Source organism: Glossina fuscipes, unplaced genomic scaffold, assembly GCF_014805625.2.
Source record: "Glossina fuscipes isolate IAEA_lab_2018 unplaced genomic scaffold, Yale_Gfus_2 0, whole genome shotgun sequence".
Taxonomy (NCBI): Eukaryota; Metazoa; Arthropoda; class Insecta; order Diptera; family Glossinidae; genus Glossina; species Glossina fuscipes.
This window is the reverse complement of record NW_023998414.1, coordinates 2,242,151-2,260,242: the sequence shown is the minus strand read 5'-3', so window position 1 is coordinate 2,260,242 and position 18,092 is coordinate 2,242,151. Positions and strand designations below refer to the sequence as shown.

The 18,092-nt window shown below is 31.9% G+C and overlaps 2 protein-coding genes and 1 long non-coding RNA gene across 4 annotated transcripts in view; 2 read left to right on the top strand and 1 right to left on the bottom strand.

Moving 5' to 3' along the window:
* Positions 1-388: 388 nt before the first annotated feature.
* LOC119642204 (aryl hydrocarbon receptor nuclear translocator-like protein 2) lies at positions 389-3,707 on the top strand. Its single transcript, XM_038041245.1, has 2 exons — positions 389-2,074; positions 2,145-3,707. The coding sequence occupies exons 1-2, from the start codon at positions 953-955 to the stop codon at positions 3,303-3,305; spliced, it is 2,283 nt and encodes a 760-aa protein (XP_037897173.1). The 5' UTR covers positions 389-952; the 3' UTR covers positions 3,306-3,707.
* Positions 3,708-4,070: 363 nt separating this feature from the next.
* LOC119642499 lies at positions 4,071-5,885 on the bottom strand. The gene is made up of 3 exons (XR_005248060.1): positions 5,224-5,885; positions 4,635-5,149; positions 4,071-4,564 (listed from the first exon to the last, which is right to left on the bottom strand). It is a non-coding gene; the product is annotated as an uncharacterized LOC119642499 (long non-coding RNA).
* Positions 5,886-9,441: 3,556 nt separating this feature from the next.
* The window catches only part of LOC119638155 (neurogenic locus notch homolog protein 1), an 11,304-nt gene continuing 2,653 nt past the window's right edge, over positions 9,442-18,092 (top strand). The window contains exons 1-4 of one of the 2 annotated variants that reach the window (XM_038034824.1): positions 9,442-9,476; positions 13,535-13,658; positions 14,228-14,466; positions 14,561-14,642. In XM_038034824.1, the coding sequence (XP_037890752.1) occupies positions 9,474-9,476; positions 13,535-13,658; positions 14,228-14,466; positions 14,561-14,642 (448 nt within the window). In that variant the 5' untranslated portion in view covers positions 9,442-9,473. Of the gene's footprint in view, positions 9,477-13,534; positions 13,719-14,227; positions 14,467-14,560; positions 14,643-18,092 lie in introns of both variants that reach the window. The other variant, XM_038034819.1, reaches the window with a different exon arrangement.

Here is an 18,092-nt window from a genome sequence, read left to right as displayed (position 1 = left end):
TGAAGACATCAGGCGATCATCGTTCACAGTCGCAAAAAAAAAACTGCATGACTTACCATAAATTAACAATTATTTGCTGCATAAGTATGCTTATGCTTCCTAGTTTCAATTCAAATCAGATTTTTTCTCTTTCTTTACGAATTTTTTTTCAATAATGGAAAAAATTGAGAATACTGTAAAATGCGATAATTAACCTTAAGAATATATATATAAATATATATACTTTTTCTCGCGTTTTTTCCTCTTTTGAAATTCACATTTCGCTTCTTTTTTTTGTACATTTAAGAAATAAATTAAATAAATATGCTCCTCTTATTATGAGCACCCCGAGAATACTGTAAACTGATTTGAAATACTGCTTACAATTATTAGTTGCGGTATTACTGCTGAACGTGTTTTAAGAAGAAATGACCAAATGAAATTTTTCGAAAAAAGTAGTTAAAAACATAAACAATTTAGTGAAAGAAAGGACAATTAAATTACGCGTAAATAAAAATGAAGTCTAAGATTGATTTCCTCGGATAATGGATTGCTAGTAGGGATTGTTGAAAGTGTTAAATAGAATTGGAATGCAAATCGACTTCTGGCAAGAGAAGGCAAGAGAGTGCAACACGCAAGCAATCAGAAAAATAAACATCGATTTGAATGGGTAAATGAGTTGATGTGGTGGTATATATATATATATATATATATATATATGCATATACATATATATTTATATAAATGCATATATTAATTTACTGGAAACATAAAAAGTTAGATGTGTCAGTAGTGCGGGATCAAAACAGAAAGAGACCTTGAAAAGATTCAATTGAGAGTAAAGAGAATATAGGAATATGAATTGTAAGAAAGGGAAAATGCAAAAGATTCAATAAAACAACTGCAATCAAATTAGGAACAGAGGCAAAAAAGGAATAAACAAATTTGTAAAATTGGCAAATTGCCATTAAAAATGACCACAATGTCCATTCATAAGATCATAGGGGCAGAAAATGTGATATCCACGGCGATAAGTGAACCGGAAACGGCCCGGTTGTCTTCAACCCCATCTCCTTCAACGACGGAAGATGGTGGGGTTACTATTATTAACGGTCGTGAAGCCCGCAACTTGGCAGAGAAGCAACGGCGAGATAAATTAAATGCTAGTATCGGTGAGTTAGCAACGATGGTACCGCATGTAGTGGACGCACAGCGCAGAATGGATAAAACGGCTGTGCTAAGATTTGCTACACATGGTCTCCGACTACAATATGTATTCGGGAAGTCGGCGATTAGACGCAATAAAATAAGAGGACACGATCAATTGATGACTAATGCATTACTCCAACTCTTAGACAGTTTCCTTATAACCCTAACATGCCACGGCCAAATAGTGCTTATTTCCTCGAGTGTCGAACATTTGTTGGGTCATTGCCAATCGGACCTGTACGGTCAGAATATTTTACAAATAACGCATCCAGATGATCACAATTCTTTAAGACAACATTTAATTCCAAAAGATATTGAGAACTTGTTTGGAGTTATTCAAACATCATACCATTCACAGCAACGACAACCGGAGCAAGATCCTTTAGAGAAGATCTATTGTCAAAATCCATTCAATCAAGGCAACTGTGATCGCATCAATGAAAAATTAAGAGCCGATAAGCGTTGTTTTACTGTACGCTTGGCTCGTGCTTCTACGCGATCTGAGGCAAGAAAGGTCTACGAGGTCGTTAAAATTGACGGCTGTTTTCGGCGTAGCGATTATTCAATCGCACCCAGTGGCAGTTATCCCATTGTTTCCCAACTAATTCGGCGTTCACGTAGTAATGGAAATGCGCCCGTCATAGGTGGAGGTGCTTTCATACCACATTTAATGCAACACGACGCCATAGCCCAGGCCGCTTTACATGGAGTTAGTGGCAACGATATTGTCTTAGTAGCCATGGCTCGTATTATCCGTCCACCGAAAATTCTCAATTGGCCTTTAGACGCAAACCGTTTGGAATATAAAACACGTCACTTAATTGATGGGCGCATTATTGAATGTGATCAGCGCATAAGTTTGGTTGCAGGCTATCTAAAGGACGAGGTAAGTGATTAATGGCACTGAGTTTTTAAAGTCTTACATATTAAAAATGTTTGGATGAATTTTCCGTCAGGTTCGAAATCTAAGTCCATTTTCATTTATGCATCAAGACGACGTTCGTTGGGTTATTGTGGCTTTGCGTCAAATGTATGATTGTAATAGTGATTATGGTGAAAGTTGCTTTCGGTTATTGTCGCGAAATGGAAATTTCATCTATATGCAAACAAGAGGGTACCTGGAAATAGATAAAAGCACGAACAAAGTTCATTCATTTGTCTGCATCAATACCTTGCTTGATGAAGAAGACGGGCGACGTAAAGTGCAAGAAATGAAAAATAGATTTTCCATAATAATAAATGCTAAGGTGCCAACGAATTCCGTACAGGATTTACCTGCCTCTCAAAATCCTCAGCAGTTGGAACGAATTGTTTTGTACCTGATCGAAGACTTGCAAAAGCGACAAAGTTCTAGTTGCATAGTGGATGAGATACATTCTAACGAAGAGTGTAACAACTTTAATTACAGCAGTACACCACCTTTAGCGTTAGTGCCGCCAGAACCCGCTTCTGTTAAAAGTTCAATATCTCAGTCAGTGAGTGTAGTAAACATTACGGCAGCCAAAAACTTTCATATAAAAACGAAAATTGATGAGTGCAGGGAAGCTCAATGGAGTGACGGCGACGGCGACGGCGACGAGGCCAACGGTGAATCATCTATGCCAGCCGATTCGCCAACGAAACAACAACAAAGTAGAGCAACCGTTTTGCAAATGCAAACAAAGACAAGTCGAATTGTAGATAAAGACATTGTTGAAAAAGAGACTGCGATTCCAATGGAATCATCACGTTCCACGGTTTTGAAGCGTTTTTCTACCACTGCCGACGACAGTAGCATCGAACACCAGCCATCCAAACGTATTTTGAATACAACCGTAGAGAATCCGTTAACGCATAGCACTTCCAATCACTCTGGAAATAGTAACACGTCAGACATTCACAACTTTATATCGACATCATTACGACATGTTTGCGAATCATTGCATAGAATTGATGCCCGTACGAGCACATTGCGTAAACAACGATCTAGCCTTCCTAGCTCTATTGATCATAAGTTGGATGCCATCATTATTGAGCAACAGAAGCAAAATGAATTTTTGGCGAATATTAAAACAGAATACGAAGAGCACGTCGAGGAATATCCTCAGTCTGACGAAGGCCTTTTGTCACGACTGTAGAGTACTCTAAATGGCGAATCCCTAAAAAATAGACATCCTGAATATAATATATATAATTATATATGCAGTCAAATATACATATGAATTTTTGTATGTATATTTTAGGTCTTTGTGCCCTTTAAGCTGAGTTTTAAACAAAATATGCATCCTTTTAAGAAATGATAGTCTTATGCACACCTCTGTTTCCTTTATGGTGTGATTTATCCCAACTAACGATTTTATTATACCCTGTCAATTAATAAAAACGAAGTTTTAAAATAGGATATAATATTCCGTTGCTTTTAAGGGATCTTCATTTTAATTAAGTAACGAGAATACCAAGTACAAGCTGCTGATAATTTGAAGTGCTTTTTATTTTCATTTAAAAAAGGACTGTACAGAAACTCCTTCAATAAAAAGCAATTTTGTTTTTCTTTTTTTTTTCTTTTTCTTTGTATATAATAATAATTGTTTGCTTTGTTTTTTAAATTTGTTATTTTTTCTAGATAGTGGTTTTTTTTTTTTTTTTGTATTATTTAATTATTGTAAATGTATAGGGTGACGTTAATTTTTAAAATTTTTCAAATTTAAAAAAAGTAAACATTTGTTTATTTAGTGAAAATTTTTTATTAATTTTAAGACAAACAAATTTTTAGTTTTTCTTTGATTCATTCGATAAGTAAATGTAATTAGATAAGTTTAACTTACAGCGTAAATTATCTTATTATTATTTATACTAAAGTTTAATGAAACCTTAACAGATCTTAAGCTATCATAAAAATATTATTGTAAAACAAAAAAAAAAATATTTTTAAAATCCATTTTGCTACTTAAGTATAAATTGTTCATAACGTTATTTTTTTAGGTAATCTATCGTTTGTTATTGAAAGCTTATCAGAATAATTTATATTTATAGTCATTACAAGTAAAGTGAGTACGAAATTATTGCTGATATTTATTAAAAAAAAAATCGAGGATTAAAAAATCAAATTTATTTATTTTAAATGTAATAACAGGAAAAATCAACATTAGATTAAAAATGTGCTCTGGGAATAATGAAAAAAGTTTAAAATCCAAAATTTTATTATGAGCTATCACTATAATATCTTATGCAACATATATTTGCCTTTGATTGTAAATTCAGCGCCCAACAAATATTACTCGTGTAATCCATGTAACCGTAACGTACAAGGATGAATATTTCGGTAAAATGCTTTTCAAACACACATATGTATTAACTATTGTAACGTGAAATGGCGTCTTGCGAACTTTCCAACGTTCTATTCGATAAAATAGGATAAAATAAGTTTCATTTATAATTCTTACAAGATCTAATTGCAAATTATTTACACGAATTACAATAATGCTTCCGGTTTTGTGCCTTTGAATATTACGCTTTTACTCTCTTGACTTGATTAGCTTTTCTTCAAGCAATATATCATTGGCAAATTTCATTGTTTTTAATCATTTCGCCAGTCGCTAGCTGCGCCGACAGTTAAAATACCATTAATCTGTATTTGATCATTTTACCAAATGTGGGATTTCTTTAAAACTAATATGACAAATTTATGTTGCTGTTAATAAATACTTAACCTGCATTTAATAATAACGGCTACGAGTCCCTTTCTTTTATGTAATTTACTAAGGATTACAAATACTGTCTTTGCGGTTGTGATTAACGCTATTATCGGGTATATCGCATACATATTGCCACAGCTACAGAATTTTTTGGAAATTGTTCAACTTTTCTAAGCAATGACACGCCTACAATTGCTCCTGCTTTTCGTACTCTTAGCTTAATGCTTATATGCTTGTTCGCATAGATTGGCCAGACATCAGAACTTCAAAAATCCTAGAACATTTCGCTTCAAAAGTCGAGATATAATAAAATAAACCAAAAAAATTAACTGAAACTCAAGAATGATAACAATGATGATACCTGTGTACGCTTATAATCCAGTTATCTGTTAACTTTATTAAGGTTCAAACAAAGAATATCGTGTTCGCATTGAACCTTTCTTACTCCACTCAGCGCACCAAGTCATGTGTTGTTGATTTGTTGACTCATAGAAGAAAAGCATCGATAACCCAAAAGTGGTTTAAGAAAGTTAAAGCATTATAAATTAGCAAACCCTGTCCACTGTCTCAACAGACTACTATATTCCAAAGTTAAGAATTCAATAAAAATTTGCGATTTTATAAGATAATGGAAAATAATAATTTGTAACATTGATCTGCTGGAAACATCTTATATGACAGGGATTCAAAGCTTGATTTGGCCTAACTCAACATGACTTTTTTTGCCGTAAAAGTTCGCATTCTTTGCTTCTCTACGAAGCAACATAAATTAGACCATGTTGCCAAATGAAGATTTATTTATCATCAGAATCCTCAATTCTCATCTTTTGACAACATGTATTTATATATCAAATCATTACGCTAGACCGATTTATATTATAAAATATATTGAAGATCTCGTCGCCATTATAAGGGAATTGCTCGCAAAAAGTATCTGATTCAATACAGTTTCTAACAAGGACCAAAATACGTCAGTGTCACAAATCTGGTTAAACACTTACTCTCATTACAAGTGGTGCATAGTATAATAAAAAAGACACTAAAAATATCCTACCTGCAAGATCTATTTAAAATTTATCATAAATATCTGTTAAATTAATAGTGAAAGAACTGTTTCGCTTACATAGCATCTGAAAGTTTCGGGTTTTCAGAGTGCCAAAGTGTATCCTCTCGTTGAATTAAGACTCATATACATTGAATTTTCGAATTAATTTATGTTATTTCTACTATTAGATTTCAAATTTCCTTAAAGTCTGATATTTACTTAAAAAGTATATTATTTTTAATTTAGCCTAAAGGCATGCTATAAAACATATGATCACTATATTCAATTCGGTTTTTTATAAAGCATTTCTTTACGAATGCAATTGCTTTCTTTTTATGTGCTCTGCGTGCTTACTCTTTGCTTACTACGATAAAACTTGGTAGCACTTTTTCAGTTTCATTGCTAGTATTGTTATTGTAAATTTTTGTTTACTTTATTTATGTAATTTAATAGATTTATGTGTATAATTTACTGCAGGATAGCGATTACGTATGAAAAAGTTTAATTATTGTTCTCGCTTTTCGCCTGATTTTGCGTTATGTATGATATTATCAACCGCTACTTTTCATTAATTTCCGTTTTTTTGAATTATGTGTGTGCACAACAGCTGTGAAATATCTTGTTGCATATCTGAGAGCAAGACAACTCACATTTTGCGTTAGGATTGGTTGTTCAGAGTTACTGTTGATTATTCAGAGTTGCATTTATGCAAAAAAAAGGAAGCTGTAAAAGAAAACTAAAAGAAAATCTAAAGAAAACCTTTGTACTTACAAATAGAAAAAAACAAGACGATTTAATTTTATAAAAGGTGATAACATACATAACTGACTAGCGTTACACCTTTGCCTCTTAATAAAAGTCAATCCGGTGCGCCAATTACGTGTGAAAAATTTCACTGTCTCTCTCGTTTTTTTTTCAGGTGATTTTGTATTGTGTACGCTATTGTTATGTAGTATTTTGCACTAATTCTGGCTTTTTGAATTCAGTATGCACAACAGCTGTTAAATATCCTCTTTCGAATCTGCCAAATCAGACGAGAACATAATCGCTATTGTCTTTCATTAGTTTTTCTGAGTTATTATTGGTTGTTCAGAGTTGCATTTATAAGTGAAAAGAGCTGCGAATGGAAAAGAAAAGAAATTCTAACCAAAACTGTTTAGTTAAAAACTTGATGCAAAGTATAGGCAAAAAAATAAGAAGTAATATATAACGTTCAAATCAGGTTTCTATTTACCAGCATCTTGAAATAAATATTTATGCATACAGCCAATATATAATATCCAAAGGTATTAGCGGAGCTACTCGTCAACACTTGGGATTTGACAAACAAGAAATTTTATTTTTTTTTCAAAATATACTAAACGGTTCTTATTTTATTACTTAAAGATTTTAATCTATATATAATATTCCTCTTTTTTTTTTTTTGTTTCCTTAATATAGACATATATTAGGTTTTGGCTAATATACATATAAGATTGTTTTCACTGATTTCTGTATGATATTATCGTTGTTTATATAGCGTTGATTGTTTATAAACAAGCAAAAGTCAATCGGGGCACTATTTTCCTTCATTTTTTCTAAATATATAATAGTAAACGATAGTGATACATAAAGCAAAAAACAAGACTATCTGTTTTTCAACATCGAAGCGAACGAGAGTTAATGAAATCCACACAGTCGGTGTCCAGATATTCAAATTTGAATTTTCGCGTTTTTGTCGTTATACCCTACACTACTTGCGAAGCAGCGTATATTAAGTTTATGCGGACGTACATAACACTCAGAATGGCTTAAGACAGACCCAAGATTTATTATAGAAAAAATATAGGAAACAATTCTGAATCGGTCTAAGCCTGTCCATCCGTCTATCCGCCTAATTTCTGTCTATGAAGTTTTGAGATTTCAGTTACAGATCGTGATTTTTGAGACATTTGGATGAAATTTGTTACAAAGACGTACTTTGTCCCAAGAACCAATCCTATTGAAAATGTCCCGTATCGGTTCACCTTTTTGACTAGTCACCGAAAAAAATTTGCAATTTTCAAAATTTCTCGACGAATGTGGCTGGGTAATAGTATTTCGACTTTCTAAATGAGTATGAAAAATTTGATTGGGCTAGGATGGTTTTTTGAACCTCCTCTTATAGAATCGTTCGTGCAAAAATTTAGTCTTACATCACAACAAGGTCTAATTTTTAACATTTCATGGTGAAAATTGGCTTACACCAGTAAATTGACAAATAAGTTAGCTTTATCGAATTCGAAATACATAGGCCTTTTTGACATGTAAAGTTTCCATTTCCTGAGAATCCTTATATGCGGTGATAAAACCCAAAAAAAAAAGGCCTACTTGTTGTTTCGGGATGAAAATTTGTTCATGATAGTAATATGACATACAAAGGAAGTGGACGAAATTTGAATCAAATGAATTTATTTCCTGGATTCCAGTCCATATTTGATATCTTATGAATCGTAAGCCCTTCACAAAAAAGTTTATTTCTTAATATTTTGTGATGAAAATTTTTCTATAGATACAGTAGAGAATTCGGATCATATAAGTCTATTTTTTTAAATCTTATCACATATAGGGGTTACTATGAGAGAGAGAAAGTCTAGTTTCTGGTTGTTTATGCCGGAAACTAAAAAATAATGAAAGTTTTAAGAAGTAAATTAAGTTTGCGAAATTTTGATGACGCCATGTCATGGTTTGGCCATACTCCAATATGCGGGCTTATATGAAAAAGTATGCATTTGTATGAAGATAATGTGTAATTTTTGGTGTATTATTACCAAAATGAGGGAATAACTGCATTAGATGAAGTCCTAGAGGATACTTAATGGTCGGCCTTGCCTGACGACAATGTTCTCACTTTTACTATTTATTTATTTATTTTTTTTTCAAATTAGAAATTATGTATAAATTTGCATATATTTGGTGGCATTTTAGTAATTTTTTATAAAAGACAAGAGAAGCACGATTAGTTAAAAGTTGGAGAAGAAAAGAAAAAATAAACCTGAAAATTTATTTTTATTATTTATTATTTGTTTGCTTTAAAGATAGCAAAAAAAGGGGCCAAACACTTTACTTTGATCATCGTTAACGTATGTAACCATAAATGCAGATATGTGCGTATACATATATATACATATATATATATATATATATATATATATATAACACACAAGCTACAACATAGAAGAGATTTTACGCTCTTCCTATTAAAATGCTTAAAGAAATTCGTTTGTTTCATTTACGAGACGCCCTCTGCCTTTTTAAAACGCTTTTGCGGCTAGTTAAACGAAATGCTTATAAAAGCTAGCGCGAGCTAGCTTGTTACTTAGTTAACTTAAAGTGTTCGATTGGTTTTAAATGGCGGTTACGTTCGTAATCAATTGCCCATAAATAGCGATTTATTAAATTTGTTTCAAATCACTGCGGTATTAAGTACAAGACTTGATAATACGTACATATATACGTACATATATATAATACATCCATACATACATACATACATACATATATATATATATTTCAAAATTATATATAATTTAAGGATATTAAGAAAGATGGTAAGTAATGCTACGGCGGATATTCTTCATTAAAGTCCGGCTTATGTGCATAGTGATGAAGGAAATAAAAAAAAAAAAAAAAAAAAACAAAATAAATAAATAAATAACTAAATATAAAAGTATAAGAAAATAAAATCATTTGTTTACTACCTAGTAAACAAAGCATTTCGAAAGCAAGTATATTTAAAATCAATAGAAACCAATCAAAAAATTTTAAAATAGGAAATCATCTATAAGGAAGTTGTACTTGCTTTCGATTCGAGCTCTGTACTCCAACAATTACAATTTTTTTTTTTTTTTTTTGTTTTGATTACGCGTTTATCTAACCAATCGAATAGTATAGTTCACTTTAAATTGAAGATTTACAAGTCCGTTAAAACAATGTTAGTGAATGGGTTCTATGTTATTGATAAGTTGTAGTCGTTCAGTTTTTGAGGAGTTTTTGGGAGTTCACCTCCGTTTTTTGGCTTGATTTGGTGACTTCATTTAAAAAAAAGTTGCAATTTTTTGTCATTTTATTTTCCCGTTTGCATGTATGTAATATGCCTAAACCGACTTCAACGCTCAAGGTCATCAAGAATTCTATATTTATTAAAGCGTAGTAGTGAAGCATAATCTTAGGCATCGCAAACATCGTAAAATAAACTTTCAGGGCAACTCTCTCTTTGATAGGGGATAAGATAAAGGAAAACTTGATATAATAGACACAAATACACAAACTTTCACGAAAACTTCATTCTTCGGTAGGGTATAAAATAGATGAAAACTTGAAACAATCTAAACGTTTGACACAAACTGATAGAATAAGTGTGTGTTTATCCCATAGGAGTTTTTAATATCAACTTATTGGATTCAAACTGGACGAAGGCGACTGGATAATATTTTAAAGACCTAAACTAATATTATATGGTTTTTGAGCATCAATTTGGAAAACATATTCAAGACGATAGGAACGCATGCAGATTATATTCTAGATAAATGAAGATTTTCCTTTCCTTCAAGCGCGTTTTTTATAAATGCAACCCTTGTAAGCGACAATTAACGGCATATATTAAATCATAAAATTTGCATATTCTTTAGGCGCGAATAAAAAAAAAAAAGGTGAAGTGATCTTTGATGCACTAAAGTTGCAAACCAATTTAAAAAGTCCGATTGTAAATCACAAAATGTATTTTTGAAAGATATATAATTCTTAGACGATCTATACAAATTGGTTGATTTGGTCCTCTGGTCCTCTGGTTTTTTGGAATTTGCTTAGTTGAACTGATTTACACTAATGGCTAATATACATCCATTCAGTTAATATTTCATTTGCATTGGAATTTCAATTAGCGTCACCTCCTCCTGGGTTGCCTTGTTGCACTCTACACTTATAATAAAGGTTATATTTAGTTTGTATGAATATATGTTACACCGAGAAGAATTTGTATGAGATCCACCGATCCACGATTCTGAATTATTTTCAAAATTAATTTTTCGAAATGATTCAGATTTGTCTGTCCATCGGTCTGTTTAATGTTGTAATGCTGTATGTGCAATTGTGTTTAATTTATAAATCGCGATTTTTGAGTAAAAAGATTTCATTTTTAATATTTTATAGCCATATGACCGTTAGTTCAGGACCGTAGTTTGATATAAAACTTAATTGTATCTAAATTGGAACAGGGAGATCTATTTTTTTATTTATTTATTTTTTTTTTTTTCGGGGGGGGGGGGGGGGGGGACACTTTTTAACAAGCAACAATTTTTTTCGTGGTCATGAAAAGTACGCAAATAGCTATGATTTTGCATAAGACATAATATATGATATATGATTATCGCGATAATTAATTATGTAATTGTATTAATAATACAATAATGTGTGAAATTAAAATGCTCTGCGTAATGTGACATGTTTTTCTATGCTATAAGATTAATAGAATAAGAATTATATTGAAAGTCGAAAATGAATTACAAGTTTGTACAAGATTTATATTTATAACGTGGTATGGATTGCTTTCTATTTTTACAATTCTGAACTGCCTGCAACATAGCATATAAGGCGGCACTAGCCTATCACCAATCATTAGAACTTGTAATTACATATGTCAACGTATGCTGCACTTTTAGTATTACATGCACATTACACAGAGGCCTAATTGATATTTACTTGATATTTATCTGATAACGTAATAAACATAATTTGTTGGATCAAATTAAATATAAATAAATATAATAAAAATAATTCTTTACGCTTCTTACGAACGCGTACAATTCGTAGACACCTGTGAAGCAAATTTTTTATTCATTGTTCATGTATTGTCAAAATTTAGTGAAAACAAGTAAGAACATTATAATCGGGCAAGGCCGATCGTTAAATACCCTACATCGCATTCTCTAACACAAATTTTATTTTTATTATGGAAGACAACTATTACATATTATTTCTATATAAAGGCATATTTGTCAAGTGCTTAATTATCGAAAAGTGGGCCCAAAACCCAATCTAATGTAGTACAAGTTGAAACCTTATATAGGGCAGGACAAAAAAAAAATAGGCCCAAATAGGTCCAAATTTTGTAGAGTTCATTTTGCATTGTATGAAATTGCTATTATGAGTAAATTTTCATCATCACATATTAAAACTTAAACTTTGCTGCTCTACAAAAGAATCAATTCTCGTGAAAATCGTTATGTGTAAAGGATCGCGAAAAATAGGCCAAGATGATTCAAATTTTTGGTACAGTTAATTAATTTTTTCATATCACATTACTATTATGATATAATTTTCATCATGAAGCATTAAATGTCGCATGAACTTCGGTTTTTATAATATGAGAGAAAGTTCAAAAATTGTCGCAGCGGGTCCAAAGTATTTTCGAATATCGAAATACTACTACTTAGCCTGAGCGGAGAAATTTTGAAAATTCCAATTTTTTTCCATATAACGACTTTTCAGAATAGGGATTTATATGGACACCGGTCCGATTCGTGTCATTTTCGATAGCGTTCCTTCTTGTGTCACGTAGTAAATTTCATCAAAATATCTGAAGAATTGCGTCCTGTAGCTTGAACACAAATTTATATGGACAGACATCAGACAGACAGACGAACAGAGTGGCTTAGATCAATTCAGATTAAGATTCTGTATCGATCGGTATAATGAAAGTTGGGTCCATTTTAAGCCCTTCTGCGTGTTACATACGTCCGCACTAATTTAATATACCCAGTACAACAAAGCTGGACAGCATTTTGTACAACGCCGGCGAAACCGAAAACGAAGACAATGGAAATTTTAACAAAACTTTCGAAAAGCATTTGCCTTCTCGCACATTATTTACTAGACGGTAAAAAATTGTAAAAAGTCCCTCAAATGCGAAGCCATGATACTTCTTCATTTCCTCTTCGCATTTCTCACTTTCGCAAATCAAACGCGCTTTGATAAATATTCGAATTTGACTCGACGCGTTCTATTTTTGCAGTGAATATATGGAAATTATTTTGATTAATTTAATCAATTAATGTTCGATTATCAGATTACAGCCTAAGATGTGTTAACATAATTTTGTCAGCGACACATATCTTTACAAACAGTAAATATATTAATATTAATTATCTTTAATATCCCATACGGCTCCACGTGATCGACACACAAATACGCAGTTGCAAGTGGAAAAATCTGCTTAAAGAGTTATGTATGGCGTTACAAGTTTTCGCCTATAACTAGTTTATCATACATTTATTCAGAGTCAATTTGCGTGGGTTTAGGGAATAAATTATTTGAAAAAGAAAAATAATAATATTAAATAACAACAACAACAACAACAACAAATTAGTTTAATTTAAAAAAAAAATACGTATAATAAAACGAATGCGATTTATAACAGTCTCAGGATATAGTGTTAATGTCATTTGAACATGGAAACGATGGCAAATATGAAAAACTGTTATAAAAAAGATTGCCTTACGTTGTTCTTCTTTCTTCTTTCTTCTTTCTTCTTTTTTTTTTTTTTTTTTGTGAGAGACTCATTTTGAAAGTTTGCTTGCTCTTAATATTTATTTCCTGTCTGTCGTTTAAGTGTTCATTGCAGCGTTTCTTGGAAGTTGTGCTAATAGTCGGTTTAGCGACTTTGGGTGCGGCAGCATCGGATAAAAAATTGGAGAAACGTGCCACTGCCTGTAAGGGATGCTCGTACACTGGACGTACGTATTATACATACCCTGAGGGCACCACTGTCGAGAGAATTATTTATCAAGATCGTGGTATATATTTGGAATTAATTGAATTTCTTCCTCGCATATTTATCTCATCAAAATTTTACATTCACTTCCTTAATTGCACCCAGCATTCATATAAATTATAAATAAATGCACAGATCTTGGTAATATAGTCTTATATGATATATGGTATCCTCTACAATGAAAATAGTTCAATCATATAAAAGTCGCCTTGTATTTCGCCCTATACAGGGTACTTACTATTACTATACGTTAAGTAGTCAAAAAAAAAAAAAAAAAAAAAAAAATTAATTAATCCTTGCTTGACAAGATCAAAACTCATAAATAATATTTATTGATTTTATTCAATCCAATCACGCGTTTCTTGACATTTTTTAACGCATTCGTACTGATCCTGTTAAGTTAATTAACTTTTCTACGGCGACTGAGTAATTAAACTCTTAGAAGCTGTTACGACAATCGCAGTTATGTTATAAATTGATTGTATGCAAAAACATAATAATAATGTATGCATGTATGCATTAAATATTTAGTTGATACAGTTTATCACGGTTGCAATGATAATCCGTGCGGTGTAAATGCAGTTTGTCAGGAAGCCAGTGGTGGTCGGCCTGTTTGCTCTTGTCCGCCGGGCTTTAGTGGAAATCCATTGACTCTCTGCAATCGTGGTGAGTGCTTGGACAATGTCGAATGTCGCGGCGATTTACAATGTAAAAATTCTCGCTGCGTTAATCCATGTGTTGGTGCATGCGGTGCAAATGCAAATTGTGAAGTAAGTAAAAAAATTATATTTTGTTTTTTCTTTTAAATTTACTTTATATTTTAAATATTTTGAATTGAAAAATTTTTTTTAAATTATTTTTTAGCCTAAAAATCATGTGGCTGTATGTAGTTGCCCTTCAGGATTTAAAGGTGATCCACTCGTTGCTTGTCATCGCATTGATCCAGGTATATATAATTAAATGTATATATGTATGTTTGTATATGTTTTATATTATACATATAAGTCGTCTTGCTTTTTTTCTTCTTATTTCACAATATTAAAAAAAAACGCATTTGAAAATCTCGTCGGTGCATCTAGTATGCATTTAGAGTAAGCAGCTAATTAGTTACGATTTACTAGATCTTGTTCAATTTATTTTGAAAGCTTTTGGTCTTTTGGACTAGTGAAAATCATTTTAAGATTAAATGGAGAACATCGACAAAATCAAATTATAGTCAACCATAGTCCAACATTTAATAACCAACATTACTTCGCTTAATACAGTGATTCGCATGACGACTTTTCAAAATAAGACAATGTATGCGAAGCGGGCGAATCATTTTCAATAGCGTGCGTACCAAAATATTTTGATGTACCAAAAACGATTAAAATATCCGAAAAATTGCGATCCTTTTGTTGAAAACAGAAATACATGGACAGACAATAGACCGGCAGACAAGCTATGATCGTTTTGGAAAATGATATTGAAGCGGATACATCTCAAGCGTTTCTAGTGGTTGTACACAGCTCCAGAAACTCCACAAAGACAATTGATGTCATAAATGGTGCCGGTTATAACAAAGTAAAAAGTCGGAGAATCAAAAAAAAAAAAAAAAAAAGAAAGTTAAAATGCCGATCATTACTTTGCATAATACTCGTCTTAAAATTCGTCATAAAATAACTAAAATTAAACTTTGTTATCTTATCCTTTATAAATACCCGTATATGGTAGGGCACTCAAAACGTGAACCAATGAATACGAAATTAGTAAATATTTTGGTTAAAGAATTGATTTCTTCTTGACCTTGTTTCCGTTAAAAAAATGCTAGAAATTATATCTTTTTATCATATTTCATATTTATGAAGGCTTATTTTTCGGTGTCCCAAGAAATCGACCTCGTCGGTCCGATATTAGCATAGTAAACGTAAATGTCAAATCATTAATTTTCATCATAATATGTTGGGCAGCACGGGTTGTTGTTGTTGCCATTTTAAGAAATTAATTTTTGTCAAAAAGTTTATATGCGAGAAGGTTGTGTGCGACATCCAATCAAAATTATTTACATTCACATTCAATACTATTTTTCACTGCTTTTTATCAAAACATATTCTATGGGGATTGGTCGCTAGAGCTCGTTTTTCGACTATCAAAGCAGACATCGTCCGCACAGATGCAATTAAATAAATTCTGAAAATAATTCTATTATTATTATTATTATTATTATTATTTTAATTTTAGACTAATGAATTGAATTCTTAGACTAAAAAAAGACATTGAGCACTAGCAACACAGGCTATCGGCTCGAAAATAATTCTAAATCGATCTGATTCCAATAAAAGATGCATCCATCTCAAGACTTTCCCCAACATATTACAAACAATCTTACAAACTCAATGTATGTATCCTTACGCGTAGCAGTGCAGCGAATGTTGGAACTTTTTACGTATGTATGAAGCGGAATTCATCTCAATAATAACTGAACCTCAGCAAATAACGAAGAATTTTGGAAACATATTTTTTTGCGTTCCATAGGGAGCACAAGACTGTATAACTTAATCATGTGAACAGAACTTGAAATGACTTAATGCCCTTTTCCTTAATTTACATATTCGCCGTAGTCAACGGACTTAATTGATTAATTCAGTTGTATATCGGCAATTAATAGATAGTTTTCATAAATTCATAACTAAACTGTCTGTCTAGGGCGTTCACAAATACTTTTCCAGTGCCATTGTGCATAAGTTATTCAAAATCTGCTCTCACTATTAACTTTAGTTTGAAGCGGCGATTACTCGCTTCATTCGAAAAAAAAGAAAACATTACGTATTGGTCTTGTCCATAACAGGAATGGAATATTGATTGAGTGGGTTTCAAAGACTTGCAATAGTAATAATCAAGCTATCTGCATAAAAGTTATTACGCCCTAATGATGATTCATATAAAGAAGTGAACAAATTGTATGTAAATGCGGTAAATGTTTTGCTTAAAAAGAAAGAAAAAAAAATACAGAAAACATTAATTAAATGTTGTTTTTTTAACCTTGATCTTGAACGATTTAAACATTGATGATTACACCACGATAACCGCAATGATTACCCACATTTGGTGGCTGGCTGGCTGGCTGGCTGGCTACTTGTGTACAACGATCAAGAATGATCGCAACAGTCAACCCACATTTTGTGCATGAGCTTGTTTTGGCAACAACAATTTACTTTTAAGGAAACGCAACAGCATATATATATACATACATACATATATATGCATACATTGTTTTGCAATAATATAGACTTCACTATGCGGACTGGCGGTATTATTCATCGATGTATTGTGTAAAACGTATTCTATAAATTTTTTTTTTTTTTTTTGTAATTGAAACTCGTTCACCTTCACTAATTTGTATATGAGTCCATCATTTTGATTAAAATATTTCTTCTTGTTAAATACGCGACGTATAATACGCTTACGTTTTACGAAAACTTTTTATAAGGAAACATGATCGAAAATTGTTTCAATATTTCTTATGAATTTTAATGATGTTTTAACCCCTTCGGTTTGTGCATCTTTCATTCATATTCCTCTTCAAGAGCATTAGTTCATAAGCTATGCAATTCTTATCTTAGCGAATACGAATTACGTGAAAACATTTTGAAAAACTTGACTTCGTAGGATGCAATCAATCTTTTTCGTAGACTATCATAATCGAAAGTGCTTGTGATTAAAATTGAGCACTAAACTTGTGAGAATGTATGTCACATTCGAGAAAGACTTGAAATAGACAGAACTTTCATGACATCGATGGATTCAAAATCATTTTTTGAAATAAGATTTATAAGATTGTCTATATGTCTGATGCCTGTCCACGTATTCGTTCTGATCTGATAGTTGCCAGTTGAAAAATTTCGATAAAATATGACAATTACTGACACGTTTTGGCGACCAAAGACCAAACGATGTTGAAAAATGAATTGGAACAGAGTGCTTTTGTGAAAAGATTTTTTATATGAGGCAAAATTCTCCAGCAAATCGCTGCAAAGTATTAATTTTGATACACTAAATGCGGGTGGAAAACTTTTGAAGTGATGGAACCAGTCTTTAAATCTCTTCGCATATAAAATGTTCTTTGAAAAAAGTTTTGCAATAATCAAATATTGTTTTGCCAAATAAAACTGACTATGAGCAGCTTGGCCTGCGTTGATTGATCTGTTGCTCGAAACTCTTCTCATAATATAAGCGAGTGGCGACTAGCAACTCAATGGTTGTGGGTTCAAATCTCAACTGCGATAGAGTTTTTACTAAACCGGAAAGCCTTAGATGCTAGTGCTTTAAGACTCTTAGTCTTAGAATTTATTCTCTGACTAAATTTATAATAATAATAATAATAATAATAATAATAATAATAATAATAATAATAATA